At 43.5% G+C, this 22,456-nt stretch overlaps 1 protein-coding gene and 1 long non-coding RNA gene across 8 annotated transcripts in view; one reads left to right on the forward strand and one right to left on the reverse strand.

Annotated features, from left to right (window-relative positions):
* DUS2 (dihydrouridine synthase 2) overlaps positions 1-22,456 on the forward strand; it is a 51,735-nt gene that overhangs the window by 4,910 nt on the left and 24,369 nt on the right. For 5 of the 7 annotated variants that reach the window (XM_032324911.1, XM_032324910.1, XM_032324916.1 and 2 more), the window contains 2 exons: positions 6,613-6,755; positions 20,415-20,460. In XM_032324911.1, coding sequence (XP_032180802.1) covers positions 6,630-6,755; positions 20,415-20,460 — 172 coding nt within the window. In that variant the 5' untranslated portion in view covers positions 6,613-6,629. Of the gene's footprint in view, positions 1-3,402; positions 3,699-6,612; positions 6,756-20,414; positions 20,461-22,456 lie in introns of those variants that run through there. The other 2 variants (XM_032324914.1, XM_032324917.1) reach the window with 2 other exon arrangements.
* On the reverse strand, positions 6,645-20,524 carry LOC116579478. The gene is made up of 3 exons (XR_004281290.1): positions 20,413-20,524; positions 16,561-16,565; positions 6,645-6,748 (listed from the first exon to the last, which is right to left on the reverse strand). It is a non-coding gene; the product is annotated as an uncharacterized LOC116579478 (long non-coding RNA).

Here is a 22,456-nt window from a genome sequence, read left to right on the forward strand (position 1 = left end):
GGGCTTGCCTTCCCCTTGTGATGAGGGAGGTAGGTTGACAGTTAGTTGCTCTTATAATTACAAGAGTATATTCCATCCCAGGACAGGAATGAGCTAAGAGGAGATGCCCTTACTCTGTGTTTGGGAGATAAATGTCAGGGAAGGCTTGCTGGATGAAGTGAATCTGGGTGATGTTCTGAAAGGCTGCTGGAAGTCAGCCAGGTAGAGGGATAGGAATCTGGGTTCTAGGCAGGGGCAACTTGTTCAGAGACTACAGGCCAGTTTGTTGAGAGACAGCAGGCTAGGTGGGGGAACTAGGAATAGTTCAGAAGAGATGAAGCTTAGCATGGGGGAGTTAAAAGGGCAGGGGGCAAGAGATGAAAGATAGGGCTTCTGAGGAAGGCAGGGAGCAGACTTGTTTGCAATGTGAAGGAGCTGGGACTTAATTGTAAGGGCAGAAGGGAAGGCTGTGGAAAATAGGAATATCCTGTCCCAATTTGTGTTTTGAAAGACCCTGCCGGCTGCTGGAAGGAACTTAGATTGAACACAATGAGCCTGGAAGCAGAGAGACTGGTTTGCAGGCTGTTGTCGTCAGTCACCTGATAGATGGCAGTGGCAGAGCCGAGACGCTCCTTGGGCTCAAGAGCTCAGTTCTTCCCATTTCTTTACCTTCCGCACTTCACACAGTGCCTTCATCCTAAAAGAACTAGTAGATGTCTGTTGATCTAACAATAGACTTCAAATGTGTTGAAAGTGTAAAAGCCGGATAGTGAGACCAGTTAACATTTATTAAACCCTTACTGTTGGGACGCCTCGGTGGCTCAGTTGGTTAAGCCCCTGCGTTCGGCTCAGGTAATGATCCCAGGGTCCTGGGATCAAGTCCCACATTGGGCTCCTTGCTCACCGGGGAGCCTGTTTCTCTCTCTTCCTCTGCCTGCCGCTCTGCCTGCTTGTGCATTCTCTCTCTGACAAATGAATAAATAAAATCTTAAAAACAAACAAACAAATCCTTACGTGTGCCGGGAGCTGTTGTGCATCATAGAATTGACTTTTCACAGCATCCGGCCTGATGTAGATTCTGTGGGAGCCTCATATGCCAGAGGGAAAGGCTGAGCCTCCATTAGGTTAATTCATCTGCCTGGGGCAGAGTTGGCATTCCAGTGCACATCTGTCTGATTCCAGAGTTTGGAATCTTAATAGAGATGATAGAGATGCTGTATCACCTCTTTCTCTTATAATAGGTCACTTTAATTTTTTCTTATCTACACATGTTTTGAGTGGGAAATAGGATAATTCTCTGAATATTTAATCCTAATTGACTTTCTTTTTAAAGATTTTATTTATTTATTTGACAGACAGAGATCACAAGTAGGCAGAGAGGCAGGCAGAGAGAGAGAGAGAGAGAGAGAGAGAGAGAGCCTGATGCAAGGCTTGATCCCAGGACCCCGGGATCCTGACCTGAGCTGAAGGCAGAGTCTTTAATCCACTGAGCCATCCAGGCGCCCCTTGACTTCTGTTTTAACTCTAAATTTATATTTTAAAGAAATTGCTTTTTAAGCAAGGTCGTAGCCTCTAGGAAAATTTACATGGAAGGGTAAATGGTAAAGTTTTTTCCATTCGTTGCTTTCCCTGAGTAGTGTTATCTTCAGTCTGAAAGTGTTATAATTAGTGGGATTTTGTATCTATGCAACTGAAGTTAAGGTTACTGTCTGAGAAGATAACCAAAACTGTCAGAAGACCAGCCCTTAAAAGAATGGTAGAGAGAGGAAAAAAAAAAAGAATGATAGAGAGATCGTCTCAGTTTGTGTGACTGAATTGGTGATCTGAATTGGGTGTGATCTTGGGGCCCAGCAAATGGTTGTGAGGGTAACTGGGAAAGGGTGGGGACTGCCTCTTTTCTTTGAAAGGAGTCTTTTTGGAGGCAGGCCCGGTCAGGCACTGCTGGCAGGTGCCAGAGGGAGTTCCCAGACCAACCACCCTCTAGGAGGGTGTGCTTAGCCGCCACAGAGTAAGAATTCAGTCCTGCCTTCCTTTCTAAGCACCTGCTAAGGGCCAAGTACTAGGCTCAGGGCTAGAAACCTGGTAGTAAACTAGGTAGTCATATTCCTGTCCTTGTGGAACTTGTCCTGGTGGTCTAGAGCAGGAGCTGGGGGTTAAACAAGAAACCACACAAATCAGTGTGGACACATGGGGATTGTAACTGAGCTATAGGGGAAGCACAAAGTGTTGCGTGAGCATGTGACCAGGGACCTGAAGTTAGATGGTCTGGTAGGGAATTGTCTCCAAAAAGGGGACATTCAAGGTCAAGAGGACCTCAGTGTGGGTGTGTATGGGAGAGTCTTCCAGACAGAGAGGATTGATTCCAAGTGCACAGACCCCAGAGCTTAGTGTGGGAGGCTTTCAAAGAAGTCCAGGGTGGCCAGGACAAGGAGAGTGAGGGGGAGAGAGGCTTAAGGTAAGCTGGAGATGTGGGCAGGGACAGGTCATGCAGGGTTTGGTGGGCCATCAGAAGGGTTTGGGAGTTCTCCTAAACTCAGAGGGAAGCCATTGAAGGATATAGACAAGGGAGGGGTATTATCAGAGTTGCCTTTTTCAAATGCCACACAGTATCAAGAGAAAGGATAGGAGGGGGTAGGATTAGATTTGGGAGACTAGTTAGGAGGCTGGCTTCCTGCACAATGGTGGCATGGGAGATGGAGCAAAGCAGATGGATTAGAGTTATATATTAGAGTTACATTAGAGTTATATTTATATTTTGAGTTATATAGAGTTATTGCTATATTCCACAGTAGTTAGCGATAGATTAAATGTGGGGAATATGAATTAAGGATGAGTAATTGGGTGAATGGAAATGCTAGTTGCTGAAATGGGAAACATTTTCTCTCCATGTATTCGCCTGATTAACACCTTCTCTCCCTTGAAATCTTGAATCAGAAATTATTTCTTGGGGCGCCTGGGTGGTTCAGTCGGTTAAACATCTGACTCTCGATTTCGGCTCAGGTCTTGATCTCAGGTTTGTGAGATAGAGCCCTGTGTCAGGACCCACGCTCAATGCAGAGTTTGCTTGAGATTATTTCCCCTCCCTCCCTCCCCCTGTGCTGTATCTCCTCCCTGCACTCCTGAGTTCGCTCTCTTTTTCTAAAATAAATAAAATAAAAAAAAAACAAAAAATAAAAAGAAGAAGAAATTCTTTCTTTCTTTTTTTTTTTTTTTTTTAAGATTTTATTTATTTATTTGAGAGAGAGACAGGGAGAGAGAGCATGAGTGAGGAGAAGGGCAGAGAGAGAAGCAGACTCCCTGTGGAGCTGGTAGCCCGATGCGGGACTCGATCTCGGGACTCTGGGATCATGACCCGAGCCGAAGGCAGTCGTCCAACCAACTGAGCCACCCAGGCATCCCAAGAAGAAATTAATTCTTAAGGGAAGCCTTTCTCAACCCCCTATTCATCCATTTCCTGCTTGCACAGCTTCCCAAAACCTCATATCCTTCATAGCACTGTACATTGTCATAATTTCACAAGTATTTGTAAGTTCCCTTTCTATAAGCCTCTCTTCTTCTGTACCTCCTCCTCCTCATAGTGCCAGTCAGTGCTTAGCATATCATAGGGGCTCAATATATGTCTGTTGAATGAATTAATGAAGATAGAGGAGGCAGCTTAGGAGCGCAGATCAAGATCTTGTTTTTGCATGCTTAGTATAAGACGTCCTTAAGATACCCAGGTGGGGATGTGTATTGAACAGTTGGTGTAATATGCTGGTGATCTTTAAAGATGCCAATATTTTAAGCCATGGGAATAAGTAAATTTGCAAGGGAGAATGTGTGGAATTAGAAGGGAAGGGGCCCAAGACTAAGGAGGAAACAAGTGAGTAGAGGAGGTGAAACCAGGAAAGACACTGAAAAGCAGGGCAGAGAGTTGGGAGAAAACCCAGGAAAGTATGGGGTCAGGGGGGTCAAGGAAGAGGGAGGCTCAACCATGTCACTGTACTATTAGTGAAACAAGATTGTGGACAGGTGAGTGGTTGATGCACAACTTTCAGGTCATTGGTGACATTGAGCAGTTTTAGTGGAGCAGTGAGGTGAGGGCCCGGCAGAATGGGCTGAATAATAAAAAAGCAGATGGAAACAGTAACTGAGCAGAGCATAGCATTGGCTAGCTAGCTTCATGACTTTTTAGAGGGGTCCATATTTGCTAAAATAAATGTTAACAGTTCTCTCTGAGATATGGGATTTCGATGTTTTTTTTCTTTTTACTCCTGTTGGCTCTATTTTCAAAGTATATTTAGGATGTGATCACTTCTCACCACCTCTAATACCAGCTCCCTGGCCTGAGCCACCATCAGTTTTTATGTTGGTTACCAAAGAGCCTTGTACTTGGTCTCCCTGTGTTTACTCTGGCCCCCAACAGACTGCTCTGCTCTTTACATAGCAGTCACCGTGATCCTGAGAAAACATGTTCAGTCATGCTACTCCTCTATTTAAAACCTGTTACTGGCTTCTATTTTGTGAAGAGCTAACAGCCTGTAGAGTGTCCTTCAAGGCCATATGGGATCTGACTACTGTGTCCTGTCTGATTACTGCTGAGACATTTTGTATCTGACTTTCATTACTTTCTCTTCTCTTTGTGTTCCAACCATATTGGTCTCCTTGCTGCTTCTCTAACACACCAGGCAAGCTGCTGCCCTAGGGCCTTTGCACTGGCTGTCTCTTCTGCTGTGTATTTTTTTTTTTTTAAATATTTTATTTATTTATTTGACAGAGAGAGAGATCACAAGTAGGCAGAGAGGCAGGCAGAGAGAGGGGGGGAGGCAGGCTCCCTGCTGAGCAGAGAGCCCAGTGTGGACTCGATCCCAGGACCCTGAGAGCATGACTTGAGCCGAAGGCAGAGGCTTAACCCACTGAGCCCTCTTCTGCTGTGTATTCTTCCACTAGATACCAACTTGGCTAACTCAAGTCTTAGCTCAAATGTTATCTTTCCATTGAAGCCTATCTTGGTTTCCCTATTTAAAATTTTATATTTTAACATACATATTTTCATATAAATGTTTTTATGTTTTAATGTAAAATATACAATTAATATACCATGTATTTGTATTTTTCCTGCTGGGAGTGTGGGGTAAATGGGTGAAGGTGGTAAAAAGACAGGAACTTCTGGGGCGCCTAAGTGGTTCAGTTGGTTAAAAGTCTGACTCTTGATTGCGGCTCAGGTCATGATTTCAGGGTTGTGGGATCGAGCCCTGTGTTGGCTCTGTGCTTAGCGCAGAATCTGCTTGTTCCTCTCCGTCTTCTCCTCCCCTCCCCCTTCTCCTTCTCTCTCTCTAAAAAAAGAGAAAAAAGATATGACTTCCAGTTAGAAGATAAATATGTTCTGAGGATGTAATGTACAACATAGCAACTATAGCAACGTATTTGAAGGTTGCTGAGAGTGGATCTTTTTAAAAAGATTTTATTGGGCGCCTGGGTGGCTCAGTGGGTTAAGCCGCTGCCTTCGGCTCAGGTCATGATCTCAGGGTCCTGGGATCGAGTCCTGCGTCGGGCTCTCTGCTCGGCGGGGAGCCTGCTTCCTCCTCTTTCTCTGCCTGCCTGCCTCTCTGCCTACTTGTGATCTCTCTCTGTCAAATAAATAAATAAAATCTTTAAAAAAAAAAAAATAAAAAGATTTTATTTATTTATTCAGGATGCCTGGGAGGCTCAGTTGGTTAAGCGGCTGCCTTCGGCTCAGGTCATGATCCCAGTGTCCTGGGATCAAGTCCCACATTGGGCTCCTTGCTCAGCAGGGAACCTGCTTCTCCTTCTGCCTCTGCCTGCCACTCTGTCTGCCTGTGCTCACTCTCTCTGACAAATAAATAAATAAAATATTTTTTTAAAAAATTTATTTATTTATTTATTTATTTATTTGAGAAAGAGAGAGAGAGGGAAAGGGAGCAGGGGGAGGAGCAGAAGGGGAAGGAATGCCAAGCTGACTCGGTGAGTTGAGTGCAGAGCCCATTATGGGGCTCTGTCCCACAACCCTGAGATCATGACCTGAGCCACAACCAAGAGTCAGATGCCCAACCTACTGAGCCACCCAGAGACCTCACTAAGAGTCAATCTTTAAAGTTCTCATCACAATAAAAAGAATTATTAATATATGAGGTGATAGATATTAACTTACTGTGGTAATCATTTTCTGGTATATACATATATCAAATCACTATGTTGTACACCTTAAATTAATACATTATATATCAATCACATCTCAGTAAAATGGAAAAAACTTTTAACCCAGCCCCTGTGTTTTCAATTTCCTTTCTCCCTGTTTTTTAACTCCATAGCATTACCAATTTTCCAACATGCTTTGTAATTTGTTTTATGTTATTTTTTTGCCTTTGTTCCCCTGCTAGAATAAAAGTTCTGTTAGAGCAGAAGTTTTTCTGTTTTGTTCTCTAATTATCCAAAAGACTAGGACAGTGACTGTCCCAAACTAGGCATATAATTATTATTCTTTAGATGAATGAATAAACATGCCTGATTTTTATGATCAGAGAAAAGGGAAACAAAGTCCTATGTGTTGGATAGAAGAAGAAAAGTCTGCCCTGGATAACAGAGAAGATTTTCTTTTTGTGGATTTCAGACTCTTGTTTTCCCTTTCTGCAGGCTTTAGCAGAGGAAGAATGATTGAGCATAGCCTCTCACTGTGCTACCGCAACAAACTCATCTTAGCCCCTATGGTTCGGGTAGGCACTCTTCCAATGCGGCTGCTGGCCCTGGACTATGGAGCGGACATCGTGTACTGCGAGGTAAGAGGCTCCTGATTTTCTCGGAGGGCTTTGCCACCACTGTGTCCTTCTTGTCTGTGGGTGGGAGTGGTCAGGAGTTAATTGGGGGCAGAATGGGCACTTATTTCACAGGCACTCCCTGAAGGCAGCGGGAGACAAACATGACACTGGTGAGTTCTCTGGGCCCTGTTCAGGGTCAGGAGCCTGGGCAGCAGTGGGATCCCTGGGCTGGGTGATTAGATGAGTGTTGTATCAGGTCACTGCCCTGGCCTCTGCACGAGTGAATAGACATTCGTGTATGTGTGAATGAACTCAAGGTTAGGAAGAGGAGTAAAAGGAGCAGGGAGGCTGGATGGGGTTGGTTTTGAGAGCCACAGGATTTTCTGGTGGTTGTACCTAGTGGGTTGCCTACATCCTGGCTGCTCTTGAGAGTAGTAGGCCTTCACACCCAGGCTTAGAAAGTATTTTCTAGGAAAAACAGCATTACAGAAGTAGCTGATATTGCATAGTGTTGGGGTATGAGCAGTGTTTCTCTGGTGGGCATATAACAGAATTATCTGGAGAATTCTCTCCCACTCACCATCCCCAGTCCTGATATGTCTCCCTAGTGCGGGTGAGAAGTTGAAGAAGAAGCTATTCAAGTGCTTCAGATACTTCTATCTTTTTTTTTTTTTTTTTTTAAAGATTTTATTTATTTATTTGACACAGAGAGATCACAAGTAGGCAGAGAGGCAGGCAGAGAGAGAGAGGAGGAAGCAGGCTCCCTGCTGAGCAGAGAGCCCGATGCGGGACTCGATCCCAGGACCCTGAGATCATGACCTGAGCCGAAGGCAGCGGCTTAACCCACTGAGCCACCCAGGCGCCCCGGGATACTTCTATCTTTGAAAGGCATTGCTGGTGGGATGGGGACTGTGGCTATAAAAGGGCAGAACAAAGAATCCCAGTGGTGATGGGACTGTTGGAATTGTTCATGGAACTGTTCTGTGACTGAACTCTCAGTGTCAGTATCCTGCTTGTATTACACTATAGTTTTTTGTAAGATATTACCATTGGGGAGGTTGGGCAAACAGTACATAAGAGTTCACTTTTTTTTTCTTTTTTTTTTTTTAAGTAGGCTCCATGCCCAGCACAGAGCCTGATGTGGGGCTTGAACTCATGACCCTGAGATCAAGGCCTGAGCTGAGATCAAGAGTTGGATGCTTAAACATCTGAGCCAGCCAGGTGCCCCTGGGAGCCCACATTCTTACAATTGCATGTGAACCTTTAATTATCTCAAAATAAAAATTTTAATTAAAAAGCCACTGGTATAGAGAGAAGGGAGGGCTTAAGAGGGAACTTGGGAAGAATATACCCTAATGTACTGGGTGTTGGTATGTGGGGGGACAGGTAAGTAATTTATGATAGAAAAGTAAGAGTGGGGCGCTTGGCTGGCTCAGTCAGTAGGGCATACAACTCTTGATCTTGGGGTTGTGAATTCAAGCCCCACATTGGGCTTGTAACCTACTTAAAGTAAAATCTTAAAAAAAGTAAAAGAGTGAGAGAAATAGGCAAATTAAGAAGGTGTGTCAGGGAAGGCAAAAGTCAAGTCTGTCAAGTGTGATAGAGGATATAGAGAAATCCATTGCAAAAGGACCAAAAAGGTGATTGGGAAACCTGACGATTGGAGGACAGCTGTGGCACAGAGATGGAAACACTTGTGGGGGCAACGGATTGCGGAGTAAGCAGCAAATGAGGAAGTAGAAACAGAGGTGCCCACTACCCCTCAGGAATTCAAGAGGTGAATGGAAGAAAAGAGTACGTGCAGGTCGGGGAGATGAAGGAAGCTGGGCGAAGGGAGTTGTTTCTAGGTGACTTGTTTATTTGCAACATAAGAGAAAGCACTTTGCCTTGAGGTGAGGGCTGAAGATTCCGCAAATTGGTGTGGGGTGGGTAGGGCCTGGACTTGGAGGGGCAGGATTCTAGATGAGGGAGTGGGGCCTGCCTCCAAGACAGGGCAGGGAGGAGAATGGGGGAAACATGGAAGGCAGGGAAGCCAAGGGGTTTTGCCTGAGATATGTTTTACAAGATGTGGGAAGCCAGTCCTCTGCGGGCGGTGAGGGTGGCAGGAGTGGGGTGGGGACCTGAGAAGAAAGTGAGGGCAGTTTGGTCCCGTTGCTGTGGAGAATGGGCACTGGGAGATTTGCCTGGCAGCTCGGTCTGCATAGTCATGCTGTTTTTCAGCTTTATGGGAAGGAGAACTGCAGAGCCTGAGGGGATGCCCATGGCTGGGGATTGGCATGCTGCTGTTTGTAGCCAGGCAGGGCCAGAGCCATCTAGGGTGCTCGCAAAGTGAAGTGGGAGAGAGAGAGCATGTGTTGTCCACATGTGGGAGTCAGAAAGCGAGGTTCCCGAGTTTTGGGTCATGGGTATAGGACCTGACTTCTAAGAGGTTTGTTGAAATAGAGGCAAGGAAGTCCCAAGAAATGAGAGCTGGGCATCCGTAAGCCTTCCAACCTGCCAGAATTTGCCCAGGGCAGGGAGGTACCTGTGTCCAGAGGCCAGTCGCAGGGGAATGTGGTAGTACACTGAGCAGTGTTTATCTGGTCCCTCATCCTTCAAGCCTCTATTCAGGCCCTCAGGTAATCAGCTGTGGGTTAAGTGTGGCCTTTCTTAGCCAGCTCCCTCCTGGCCCTCCAAACTTCTTGGATTTCGAAGAGGATTGGGAGGATGGTCTGTGAGGACTCATGGACTGTGAGGGACTGCAAGGACTCATGGACTTAGAGCCTGAGGAATGAGGACCAAAAATATAAGTCCCAGAGAGCTCAGCAGTTGTTTTGTTGCCTATAATGCCCCCTTCAGCATGCTTGGTGGGTGTTTACTCTGGAGAGTCAAGACGGCTTATAAACGGACCGGCCTCTGCCAAAGTCAAGATGACTTATAAACAAACCAGCCTCTGCCAGAGGACACCTAGGCCTTCCACTCAGGCGTAACACCTGTGGAGAGCAAAGGCAGGCTGGCCAGTGGACCCTTGCTTAGCATTGGTAGGTGGCCAGGGATGGCGGAGTACTGAACTTGGCACAGTATGGTGCCTGCTGCCCCCTGGTGGGCCCAGTGTTGCTGTGCAGGCCCGCTGCCTGCATGATCTTCTGGGTTCACATGAGGTGGTCCAGCTGGGGTTTGAGTTAAACCGTCCCACCAACCTCACAAGACCAGAGTATAGGCTCTAGGAAATACCAGGCATGCACGCACCTCCTTAAAAGCTCTGCAAAGCCCTCAGAAGCTCGAGGTGAAGAAAGGATGAAGAAAGATGAACCTAGCTCAGCAGAAGTCTGATTCCCCACTAAGTTCTGCCTTATTGATACTGGTTTTCCAGGAGTCCCTCAGATGTTATGTACCTATTCCTTTTTATAAAAGCAAGCGACTGAGTGCTGAGGTGGCTCAGTTGGTTAAGCAACTGCCTTTGGGTCAGGTCATGATCCTTGGGTCCTGGGGTCGAGTCCCACATGGGGCTCCCTGCTCAGCAGGGAGTCTGCTTCTCTCTCTCCTTCTGCCTGACACTCCCCTGCTTGTGTGCTCTCTCTCTCTCTCTCTCTCTCTCAAATAAATAAATAAATAAAATCTTTAAAAACAATAAAACAAAACAAGGGGACTCCAGTTGCCCAGAATGTAAGAACACACCTACCTGTTAGAGTTAAACCTTTTACTAAATAAGACTAAGGGAGGAGGCAGTGTTCTGAAGAGGCCCTGGTTGCCAGAATGGGTACTTAAAATTTGTTTTTGCATGTGGTAAGAAAACACATAAAATTTACCATCTTAGGGGCACCTGGGTGGTTCAGTGGGTTAAGCCTCTGCCTTCGGCTCAGGTCATGATACCAGGGTCTTGGGATCAAGCCCCACATAGGGCTCTCTGCTCAGCAGGGAGCCTGCTTCTTCCTCTCTCTCTCTGCCTGCCTCTCTGCCTACTTGTGATCTCTGTCAAATAAATAAAATCTTTAAAAAAAATTTTACCATCTTAACCATTTTTGAATGTGCACTTTGGTAGTGTTGAGTTGTGAAACAGATCTCTAGAGTCTTTTCATCTTCCACTACTGAAACTCTATGCACATGAAACAACTCCCCCCTTACCCCATCTCTCCAGGCCCTGGTAACCACTCTCCTATTTTCTGTTTCTATGAATTTGACTACTTTAGGTACCTCTTAGAAATGGAAGCATATGTGATACTTGTCTTTTTGTGACTGGCTTGTATCACTTAGCATAATGTCCCCAAGGTTCCTCCATGTTATAATATGTGGCAGGATTTCCTTCCATTTTTAGGCTGAATAATAGTCCATTGTATGTTTATGCCCCATTCTCTTTATACATTCATTGGTTGATGAATATTTGGGTCCTTCCACATCTTGGTTATTTTGCATAGTGCTGCTATGAACATAGGTATGCAAATATCTCTTTGAGAGCTTGCTTTCAATTCTTTTGGATATATATATCTACAGGGTGGATTGCTAGATCAGGTGGTAGTTCTGTTTTTAATTTTTGGAAGAAACTCTATACTATTTGCCCTAAAAATTGCACCATTTTACAATCCTACCAATAGTGAACAATTTCTCCATGTCCTTGCTAACACTTGTTCTGTTCTGTTGTTTTCCTTTTCTTTCTTTTTTAAATAATAGCCATACTAATGGGTGAGAGGTGATAGCTCATTGTGGTTTTAATTTACATATCTCTGATGATTAGTGATGTCGAGTATGTTCATATATTTGCCGGCCATTGCTGTATAATGCAGAAATTTTTATTCAGGTTCTTTGCCCAGAATGGGTAATTTCTTAAAACTTAAAAAAGAGGGATGCCGGGACGCCTGGGTGGCTCAGTTGGTTGGATGACTGCCTTCGGCTCGGGTCATGATCCTGGAGTTCCGGGATCGAGTCCCACGTCGGGCTCCCAGCTCCATGGGGAGTCTGCTTCTTTCTCTGACCTTCTCCTCGCTCATGCTCTCTCTCACTGTCTCTCACTCAAATAAATAAATAAAATCTTTAAAAAAAAAAAAAAAGAGGGATTCCTGGGTGGCTCAGTTGGTTAAGCGACTGCCTTCAGCTCGGGTCATGATCCTGGAGTCCCAGGATCAAGTCCCACATCGGGCTACCTGCTCAACAGGGAGTCTGCTTCTCCCTCTGATCCTACCCCCTCTCATGCTCTCTCTCTCAAATAAATAAATAAAATCTTTTAAAAATAGAGTTTTACCCACTTAAAAAAAAAACTTAAAAAAGAAATCAGATTTATAGAAAAGTTATTGTATGTTTATACTTCAATAAAAAAAAATTTATAAAGGGAAAAAATTATTAAAAAGTTGCATCCATACCCAGATTAACCTATGGTCAACATTTTTGCTTGATTTGTTTTATCATTTGTGTTCTATCTAATGTATATATTTTTTCTCCTTAGACTAATTTTTTAAACTTTTTTCTTTTCTTTTTTTTAAGATTTTATTTATTTATTTGAGAGAGAAAGAGAACATGAGAGGGGAGAAGGTCAGAGGGAGAAGCAGACTCCTGGCAGAGCTGGGAGCCCCATGTGGGACTCGATCCCAGGACTCCGGGGTCATGCCCTGAGCCGAAGGCAGTGGCTTAACAAGCTGAGCCACCCAGGTGCCACTTAAACTTTTTAAAAAGATTTTTAAATTTATTTGTCTTGAGAGAGAGAGCAGGAGAGAGCAAGCACGAGCAGCGGGGAGCAGCAGAGGAAGAGGGAGAAGCAAGACTTCCCACTGAACAGGGAGCCTGATGCAGGGCTCCATCCTAGGACCACCTGAGCTGAAGGCAGATGCTTAAGCAACTGAGCCACCCAGGGTCCCCCTTAACTAATTTTTTAAGCTGAAATGCAGTTTACATACAATGTTAAATTAGTTTCATGCATTCTCCTTAACTATCAGAGTAAGTTTCATTCACTATCATTTCTTACTTCTCAGTACTTCATTGATATTTTACCAGAATCAAGTCTTTCTTCTTTTTTTTTTTTTTTTAAAGATTTTATTTATTTATTTGACAGACAGAGATCACAAGTACGCCGAGAGGCAGGCAGAGAGAGAGAGAGAGGAGGAAGCAGGTTCCCTGCTGAGCAGAGAGCCCGATGCGGGACTCGATCCCGGGACCCGGAGATCATGACCTGAGCCAAAGGCAGCGGCCTAACCCACTGAGCCACCCAGGCGCCCCAAGTCTTTCTTCTATACAATGATGATAAAGGCATCATCTTCAGTAAAACTAACTGATATAATCCTTTTTTTGATCTATCCTCTATCTTCTAATTTTGTCAAGTGGCCCAGAGTTGTTCCTCTAAGCATTTTTTTTAACATTAAAAAAATTTTTTTTAGGGCGCCTGGGTGGCTCAGTGGGTTTAGCCGCTGCCTTCGGCGCAGGTCATGATCTCAGGGTCCCGGGATCGAGTCTCGCATTGGGCTCTCTGCTCAGCAGGGAGCCTGCTTCCTCCTCTCTCTCTCTCTGCCTGCCTCTCTGCCTACTTGTGATCTCTCTGTGTCAAATAAATAAATAAAATATTAAAAAAAAATTTTTTTTTTTTTAAAGATTTTGTTGGGGTGCCTGGGTGGCTTAGTGGGTTAAGCCTCTGCCTTTGGCTCAAGTCATGATCTCAGGGTCCTGGGATCGAGCCCTGCATCAGGTTCTCTGCTCAGTGGGGAGCCTGCTTCCCCCTCTCTCTCTGCCTGCCTCTCTGCCTGCTTGTGATCTCTCTCTCTCTCTCTGTGTCAATTAAATAAATAAATAATCTTAAAAAAAAAAACCGTTTTGCAAAAGAGAGAGAGAGAGGGCAGGTCTGAGCAAAGAGAGGGGCAGAGGGAGAAGCTGAGGAGGAAGCATGATGCGGGGCTCTGTTCCAGGACCCTGGGGTCACGACCTGAGCTACCCAGGTGCCCTAACATTTTTTTTTTTAAGATTTTATTTTTAGGGGCACCTGGGTGGCTCAGTGGGTTAAAATCTCTGCCTTCGGCTCGGGTCGTGATCCCACTGTCCTGGGATAGAGCCCCGCATCGGGCTCTCTGCTCAGCATCCTTCTCTCTCTGCCTGCCTCTCTGCCTGCTTGTGATCTCTGCCTGTCAAATAAATAAATACAATCTTAAAAAAAAAAAAAAGATTTTATTTTTGGGTTCTCCCGAGTGGCTTAGTCCGTTAAGAGTCTGCTTCTTCCTTTCACTATGCCCTTCCCCCTCTACTCATGTTTTCTCTCTCAAATTAATAAGTAAAATCTTTTAAGAAAAGATTTTTATTTTTATGTTATCTCTACGTGCAACATGGAGCTCAAACTTAGAACCCCAAGATCAAGAGTCGCATGCTCTACTGACTGAACCAGCCAGGCTCCCCTTTTAACACCTTTATTGAGATAAGGTTCACACATACCATATAATTCACCAATTCAAATTGTGCAATTCAGTGGCTCTCGGTATATTTACAGAATTATGCCTCCATCACCACAATCAACTATTGAACATTTTCATCACACCAAAAAGAAACCTCACATCTGTTAGCAATCCCTCCCCAGTTTCTCCCTCCTTGAGTCCCTGGAAACCACTATTCTACTTTCTATTTCTATAGATCTGCCTGTTTTAAACATCTCATATAAACAGGATCATACCATATATAGTCTTTCATGCCGGTTTCTTTCACTTAGTGTAATGTTCCTAATCATGTCATTGCATGTAGCACTACTTCGTTTCTTTTAGTGGTTGACTAATAACTAATTGTATGTGTATACCACAGTTTGGTTATCCGTTCAGTTGATGGACGTTTGGATTATTTCTACCTTTTGGCTATTTTGAACCATGCTGCTATGAACATTTGTGTACATTCCTCTTGGGTATATAGACCTGGGAGCAGAATTGCTGGATCATATCATAACTCTGTGTTTAACCCTTTGAGAAATTGCCAGACTGTTTTCTGAAGCAGGTGTACCATTTTACATTCTTGCCAGTATGATGTTTCCGGTTTCTCCACATCTTTGCCAGCACTAATTATTTGTCTTTTTGATTATACCCATCCTAGTGGCTATGAAGCGGTATCTCATTGTGGTTTTGATTTGCATTTCCCTAATGATTAATGAAGTCGAGGATCTTTTCCTGGGTTTATTGGCCATTTGTATATCTTCTTTGGAGAAATGTTTAATAAAATCTATGCCCATTTTTTAATTGGGTTATTTGTCTTTTTATTCTAAGAATTGTAAGAGTTCTTTATATAATCTGTGTAATAGACCTTTATCACATATGTGATTTACAAATATTTTCTCCCATTCTGTGAATTTTCTTTTCACTTTATTGATAGTATCCTTTGATACATAGAAGTTTTTAATTTTGATTAAGTCCAATTTATCTATTTTTTTCTTTTGTACTTTTGGTATCATCTCTAAGAAATTATTGCCTGATCTAAGGTCACAAAGAAATATCTGTGTTTTCTGCTATGAATTTTATAGTTTTGGCTCTTACATTTAGTTCTTCTTGATGAGTTAATTCTTGTATGTGATGTGAGGAGTCCCTACCTCTCATCAAAATTTATTTTCTTGCGCTATTTATTGAAAAGACAAATTTTCCCCAATAAATTGTCTTGGTACCCTTGTCAAAAATCAGTCAATTATAGATGTTTTGGTTTGTATCTAGACTCTGAGTTCTATTCCACTGGCTTATTTGTTTATCCTTATGCCAGTACCACAGTCTATTTTTTTTTTTCTTAGAGAGAGAGAATGAGTGGGAGGGGAGGGGCAGAGAGAGAGAATCTTAAGCAGACTCCAGACCTAACATGGAGCCCGACATTGGGCCCAATCTCATGACCATGAGATCATGACCTGAGCCAAAATCAAGAGTTGGATGCTTAACTTACTGAGCCACCCGGGCCCCCCAACACAGTCTTGATTATTGTAGCTTGGTAGTAGTTTTTGAGATCAGGAAGCATGAATGTTCCAACTTAGTTTTTCTCTTTCAAGATTGTTTTGTCTAATCTGTGTTGCTTGCATTTCCATATGAATATTAAGATCAGCTTATCAAATTCTGCAAAAAGAGGAACTAGGGTTTTGATAAGGTTTGTATTGAATCTGTAGCTCAGTTTGGAGACTATTTCCATCTTAAGAGTATTAAGTTTTCCAATCCATGGTCATGTCTTTAATTTATTTAGATCCCCTTTAATTTCTTTCTACAGTATTTTATTGTTTTCAGTATGCAGTCTTTGCCACCTTGTTTTCTTCAGGCCTTTATCATTTCTCATGAGAGATCAGTTCTTATTTTTTTAAAATATTTTATTTATTTATTTGACTGAGAGAGAGAACACAAGCACAGGGAGTGGGAGGCAGAGGAAGAGGAAGAAGCAGATTCCCTGCAGAAGAGGGAGCCTGACATGGGGCTCAATCCCAGTACTCTGGGATCATGACCTGAGCTGAAGGCAGACACTTAACCAACTGAGAAATCAGTTGTTAATCTTACTGAGGATCCCTTGTGTATGGTAGGTCACTTCTATCTTGCTGTTTTCAAGATTTTCTCTTTGCCTTTGGTCTTCATCAGTTTGTTTGCTTGTTTCAAGGTGTGACTGTTTTTGAGTTTATTTTACTAGGATTGTTGATTTACTAAATCCTATTATTTTACTAGGATTGTTTTTCATCAAATTTGGGAAATTTTCTACCACTGTTTCTTCAAATATGCTTTCTATCCCTTCTTATCCTTCAGGGGCTCCCATTATTCATTTTGGCATTAATTTTTTTTTTCTGAGGGGGAAATTGATTAGTTTTTCAATCTCAGTATATTGGTATTTCTGAAAATAAAGGATATACCAAAGTTCCTTCAACCAAACTGGAGACTAAAAGTACCTGTGCTTACCAGAGGTGGGGGGTAGAAAGGTGGCCTGGAGAGACACTGGTGATAAACTGGGGATGAATGTTATGATCAGCTCAGGGAGAGAAAACAAGCCAAGAGGAATGGAGAAGATGAAGGTGGCAGAGTGTATTTCAGATATAGGAACGTAACACATGACAGTCAAGAAAGAATAAGCCCATACATGATAAGGCATTTTATTATTTATTTATTTTAACTAGGCTCCATGCTGGGCAGGGCTCAACTCAGGGCTGAACTCATGACCCTGAGATTAATACCTAAGCTGAGATCAAGACTGGAGCTGAGATCAAGAGTTGGATGCTTGGGGCACCTGGGTGGCTCAGTGGGTTAAGCCTCTGCCTTCGGCTTAGGTCATGATCCCAGGGTCCTGAGATCAGGCCCTGCGTCAGTCTCTCTGCTGGGCAGGGAGCCTGCTTCCCCCTCTCTCTCTGCCTGCTGCTCTGCCTACTTGTGAACTTTCTCTCTCTCTCTCTCGCTGTGAAATAAGTAAATAAAAAATCTTAAAAAAAAAAAACAAAAAAGAGTTGGATGCCTAACTGACTGAGCCACCCAGATACTCTTAAGCCATTTTAAAATTAAATGTTGTGGGATGCCTGGCAGGCTTAGTTGGGAGAGCGTGTGACTCTTGATCTTAGGGTTTTGAGTTTAAGCCCCACACTGGACATGAAGCCTACTTTAAAATAAAATAAAATGTTATCCAGAAAATTGGGTAGTTATTTGAAGAAAAATATGACTTACAATGGCCTTAATTTTCAGGTAAGTTAAAATCTAAATTAATTTTAAAAAGAAGAAAAAAACAATTTAGATTATATCCTTAAATATATAATGGAGATTTATTTAGAAAGTAGAAAGCACTGTTCATGGCAAAGTTAAGGTGGTCTCTTCTATAAAAATAGAACATTATGTATAATAGAAATTGAGGGTTGTGACAATATGGATAGACCTAGAGGGTATTAAGCTAAGTGAAATAACAGAGAAAGACAAATACCGTATGATCTTACTGCATGTGGAATCTAAAAAACAAAGCAAATAAATAAAAACAACAACAAAAAGAAACATCCTCATAAATACAGAGAACAAGCTGGTGGTTGCCGGGGGAGGAGGTTGGGGGATGGGTAAAGTAGGTGAAGGGGGTTAAGAGGTGCATACTTCCAGTTATAATATAAGTAGGTCATGGGGTTAAAAAGTACAGCTTAGGGAATATAGTCAATAATAATGTAATAACTTTGTGTAGTGACACCTGGTAACTAAACTTGTGGTGAGCTTTTCATAATATGTAGAATTGTTGAATCACTGTGTTGTATACCTAAAGGTACCATATTATATATCAACTATACTTCAATTAAAAATAGAAAAAGAAGTTTGTTGAGTTGGTTGAGCGACTGCCTTCAACTCAGATCATGATCCTGGAGTTCCAGGATCGAGTCCCACATCAGGCTCCCTGCTCAGCAAGGGGTCTGCTTCTCCCCTACCCTTCCCCCTCTCATGCTCAGTGTGCACTCTCTCTCTCAAATAAATAAATAAAATCTTTTAAAAAAGTAAAAAAAAAGAAAGAAAGAAAGAAAGAAAAAAACCAGGGTGTAGGTAAAACAAAAAAAAAACCAAAAAACCTGAGGAAGTAGTAGTGGTAGAAGAAAAATACTTGTGATAACTAAGATGGAAGAACTCAATATCCAATTTGACAAAGAGTAGACTTTTTCCTACAACTTGTGTAGGTGTAAAAGGCAGTTTGCTATGAAGATGCATGGATCATAAACTCTAGCACTTGGAAAAGCAATGTTTTCACTAATCAAGGAAATACAGTAAAAGAAACCATGAGGTTCCATTTTATCCCCGCAGAACTAACTGAAATGAATAAAATTGATGAATTTTATAGTGGTGTTGAGGGTACGTGGGTGAGGAGACACATTTGTGGTTTTATTGGTGACAATTTAATTTCTCCACTTCAGCAGTTGAACATCTGCTGCGGGCAAGGTCTTGAAGAGGCTCTGGCAGATGTTGAGTGAGCCCTTGCAACATGCTAGATGCTAGTGATTGGAAGATGAGTGAGACATTATCCAGGCTGCAAAGGCTTTTTTGATGTGGTAGGGAAACTGAAAAGAGAATAAGATATTTCAAGAGTTGTTTTGCCTTAACTCCTCCTGTTGGGGCCCAGGCTACCTGGCCTCAAAAGCCTCAAAGCCTACCTTTTTGTGTGGACACAGGATCCTCCTTAGGGGGTTCATAGTCTAATGGTAAAGATATTATAGGTATATCTATAACTGGCATTTGAAGAAGTAGTAAATGACTTGGGGGAGGGGGGTTTGGGAATCCCAAAGAGGGCAAGGTACTGCTGGCATGGCTGGGGCCCCAGCAAGGGCTTGCCTTGCTTTAACCTGCTCATTTCCAGCCCAACTTCAGGCTGGCTGCAGAGCTGCTTTTTATGAGCACAGGGCACTCAGTGCTGCCCACTTCTCCACTTGCCTTTTTGCCTGCCCCTGCAACTAAGATCACTGGCTCCAGGGGCTCTGTGTTGAGCTGTGTCCATCCCTTGGGACATCACACAGTTCTTGGGATTTAGATGCCAACCGTGTATCCATAACTGTTTGGTGGTAATGATTTGTTTGTCCAGGCCTGGTGGATATCAGGTACTTATGACCTGAACGCAACATGGAGGGAATAGCCTCAGAAAACACCTATGGTGTGTACTAACCTGGGTGATGAGTCTGCTAGGGGGAGCCCCGTGGATGCAATAGGTGCCCTTTGGCCACTTTCACCCTACATGCTCTGTGAGGGAGCAAAGGCTGTTGTACTCACCTGGCTGGAGTTGGAACTTGCTGAGGCTCATAGGTAGTCAGTATGGACATGCATGCCAGGGGGCAGAGTTTCTTCCTCTATTCTGGACCCGCAGAACCCCTGGGCATGAGCTTCTGGGGAGTGCGGCAGGTACCTGGCTCTTGTGATTTATCTTACACATCTATTGAAGGGGTCACTGAACAAAGCAGTAGAGTTGTCTCCTCCCAAGAGGCAGAGGATCTCAGTCCTTCAGGAGACGGGACTTTCGCTTCATTTTCATGATCCCAATTTTGAAGAAACCTCTTTCTCCTTTCTTTCCTGAGTCTGTTTGAAAATGTCCAGAGCTAAAGAGCTCAGCCCTTTTGTTTCCACAGTGTGACCCATGTAGGTCAGGAGTTTTAGACTTGATCTTGGGGCCTGGGAGGCTCAAGTAGGTTGAGCATCTGCCTTTGGCTTGGGTCATGATCCTGAGGTCCCAGGATCTGACCCCATAGAGCCTGCTTTTCTCTCTCCCCCGGCCCCTCCTCCCCACCCTGCTGTGCTTTCTCTCCTTATCTCTCTCTCTCTCAAATAGATAAATAAATAAAAATCTTTATAGAATTGATCTCAAATCTGCCTCCCTTTGCTTTTATTCTCTGGTCCCACTCTTGTTCTTGGACATTTCTTGGGCGCCCATCACTGTCTGCTCTGTGTAGGGGTGAGGTAGGAGGTTCTTTGAGGGGATAGACTGGAACTGAGACTAGTAGGGGAGGAAAGTGTCCAGGTATCCATAATCTGGTCTATTGTCTGTCCCTGAGTGGCTCATCCTTTCTAGGCCCCCAACATCTTCAAGGTCCCTGGGAAGAGCAGCTGATCAAGGGTCACTCACTTAGGCTCCTGCTTGCCATGCTTAGGGAGGTCAGCACTACATTCCCCCAAAGCCACGGTTTGTTTTTGGTAGTAGGGTGACAGACCAAGGAACTCCCCCCTATTAGTGACCCCCAGTTTTGGTCCCTCCCCCATACCCAGGACCTACATGACCAGCACTGACAAGTGCCCTCTGATTCCTCCACAGGAGCTGATTGACCTCAAGATGCTTCAGTGCAAGAGAGTTGTCAATGGTGAGTGTGTTTCTGGTCCCAGGATGTGTGTGTGCCTGGTCAGGCCCAAGCAGCACTAACTAACCCTGCCCTTGCCTGGGGTGACTGTGTCCTTCTAGTGTGCTCCTTGTCTGGCTGCGTGATTTCGTGGATCATGTGCTCCCTTGACAACAGTCACTACTATCCAGAGACTCTGACAAAAAGCCAGATGTGAAATAGGCTGAATATACCTTCCACCCACAGGCTTGCAGGCTTAGAAATTAACGGGTTTCATAGTAGAGAAGTGGCCTTAAGGGTGGCTTCAGCATTGTTCTTGGTCCTGCCACTCTCTAGCTGTGACTTTGGGCAAGTCATATGACTTCTCTGCCTCCATTTCTTCAGCTGTAAAATGAAAATCAGAACCCCTGCTTTACTTAAATCATAGAATTGGAGTGAGAATCAGTAAGATAAGGTGCATGTAAGTACTTTGCAATAGAAATGGTTGTGCTAAATTGTGGTTTTGCTTCTGCTTTATTGATGAGGCTGATTCTGCTTTGCTTAGAGTTGTGTTGTTTGAGGTTTTTGAAATGTATACACATTTGTGAAATCTTAATATCAGTTCACCAGAAGTTATGACTCAATTTTGTCTTTAATTGTTTTAGATTTATATTTTTTGTTAAGAGAAGACCCACATACAGACCCACATAACCTAGAAGATAAAAATCCCCCCAATCTCTTATTTGAAGAAGTAATCACTAAGAGGAATAATACATGATTTTTACATGTATAGTAAAGCATGTATATAAAAAAAGAGCATGTTTCTGTATATGCCCTTCCTTGGGATCATGCTCTGCATATTTTGCCCCTTACTTTTTTTTTTAAAGATTTTATTTATTTTATTTGACAGACAGCGATCATAAGTAGGCAGAGAGGCAGGCAGAGAGAGAGGAGGAAGCAGGCTCCCTGCTGAGCAGAGAGCCTGATGTGGGGGTCAATCCCAGGACCCTGGGATCATGACCTGAGCTGAAGGCAGAGGCTTTAACCCACTGAGCCACCCAGGTGCCCCTAAAGATTTTTATTTATTGTACAGAGAGAGAGAGAGAGACAGCAGGAGAGGGAACACAAGCAGGAGGGGTGGGAGAGGGGGAAGCAGGCTTTGCACCGAGCAGGGACCCCGATGCAGGCATCAATCCCAGGACCCTGGGATCATGACCTGAGCCGAAGGCAGACGCTTAACGACTGAGCCACCTAGGCGCCCTTGCCCCTTACTTTTTTTTACTAGGACTTTTTCCCGTATTGGTACCTACAGGTAACTATGTTGGAATTGATTTCATCAGTGCTTTTAACGGGGTTTCCAGTATTTCGCTATTATAAATAAAGCTGTAGTATAAACACACTGTTTTTGTGGTTCTTCTCTCAGACTTCCTCCTGCCAGTCATGAGCCTGTGCTGCTGGAATTCACTTCCATTGCCTCTACCAACCTGTCACCACTCGGCCCCTCCCTTTTTAATCTTCTAATCTGTTTAGTGCTGGGTTGATAATAACAGCTTCCATTTATGGAAGTGCTTTATGTGTATTAAAATTTCATTTATTTCTCAGAATAAATACACAGGATAGACGTCGTCTCCCATCTGCCATGTTGGATCTCTTTCATGTGACAGTCATCTTTGAAAACTAATAATGGTAGCATGTACTTTGGAGCTTTATTATGAAGAACATATGAAATTCTTGTTATTTGCAGTAGTTATGTTCTATAAAGTTGCTTCAAACACCAAATTAGCGAATACTGAACCGTTGCCCTCAGGGGAAATACGAGCGAGCCTCGGGTCACAACATTGTCACTAACAGATCAGTACATAACCTTGTTTTGTGTATGTTTCTATTTAAACTTTGAACTCACAGACAGCAGTACTGTAATTTCATGTTTGAACAAAGGTTGTTTAACGTGGATTTTCTCCCTAAGGCACCTCACACCCTTCTTGTGCTTAGGAGCCCTAGATAGCACTTTGGCTCTGTGCTTGCAGCCATTTTCAACAGT

Source organism: Mustela erminea, chromosome 19 (assembly GCF_009829155.1).
Source record: "Mustela erminea isolate mMusErm1 chromosome 19, mMusErm1.Pri, whole genome shotgun sequence".
Classification (NCBI taxonomy): domain Eukaryota; kingdom Metazoa; phylum Chordata; class Mammalia; order Carnivora; family Mustelidae; genus Mustela; species Mustela erminea.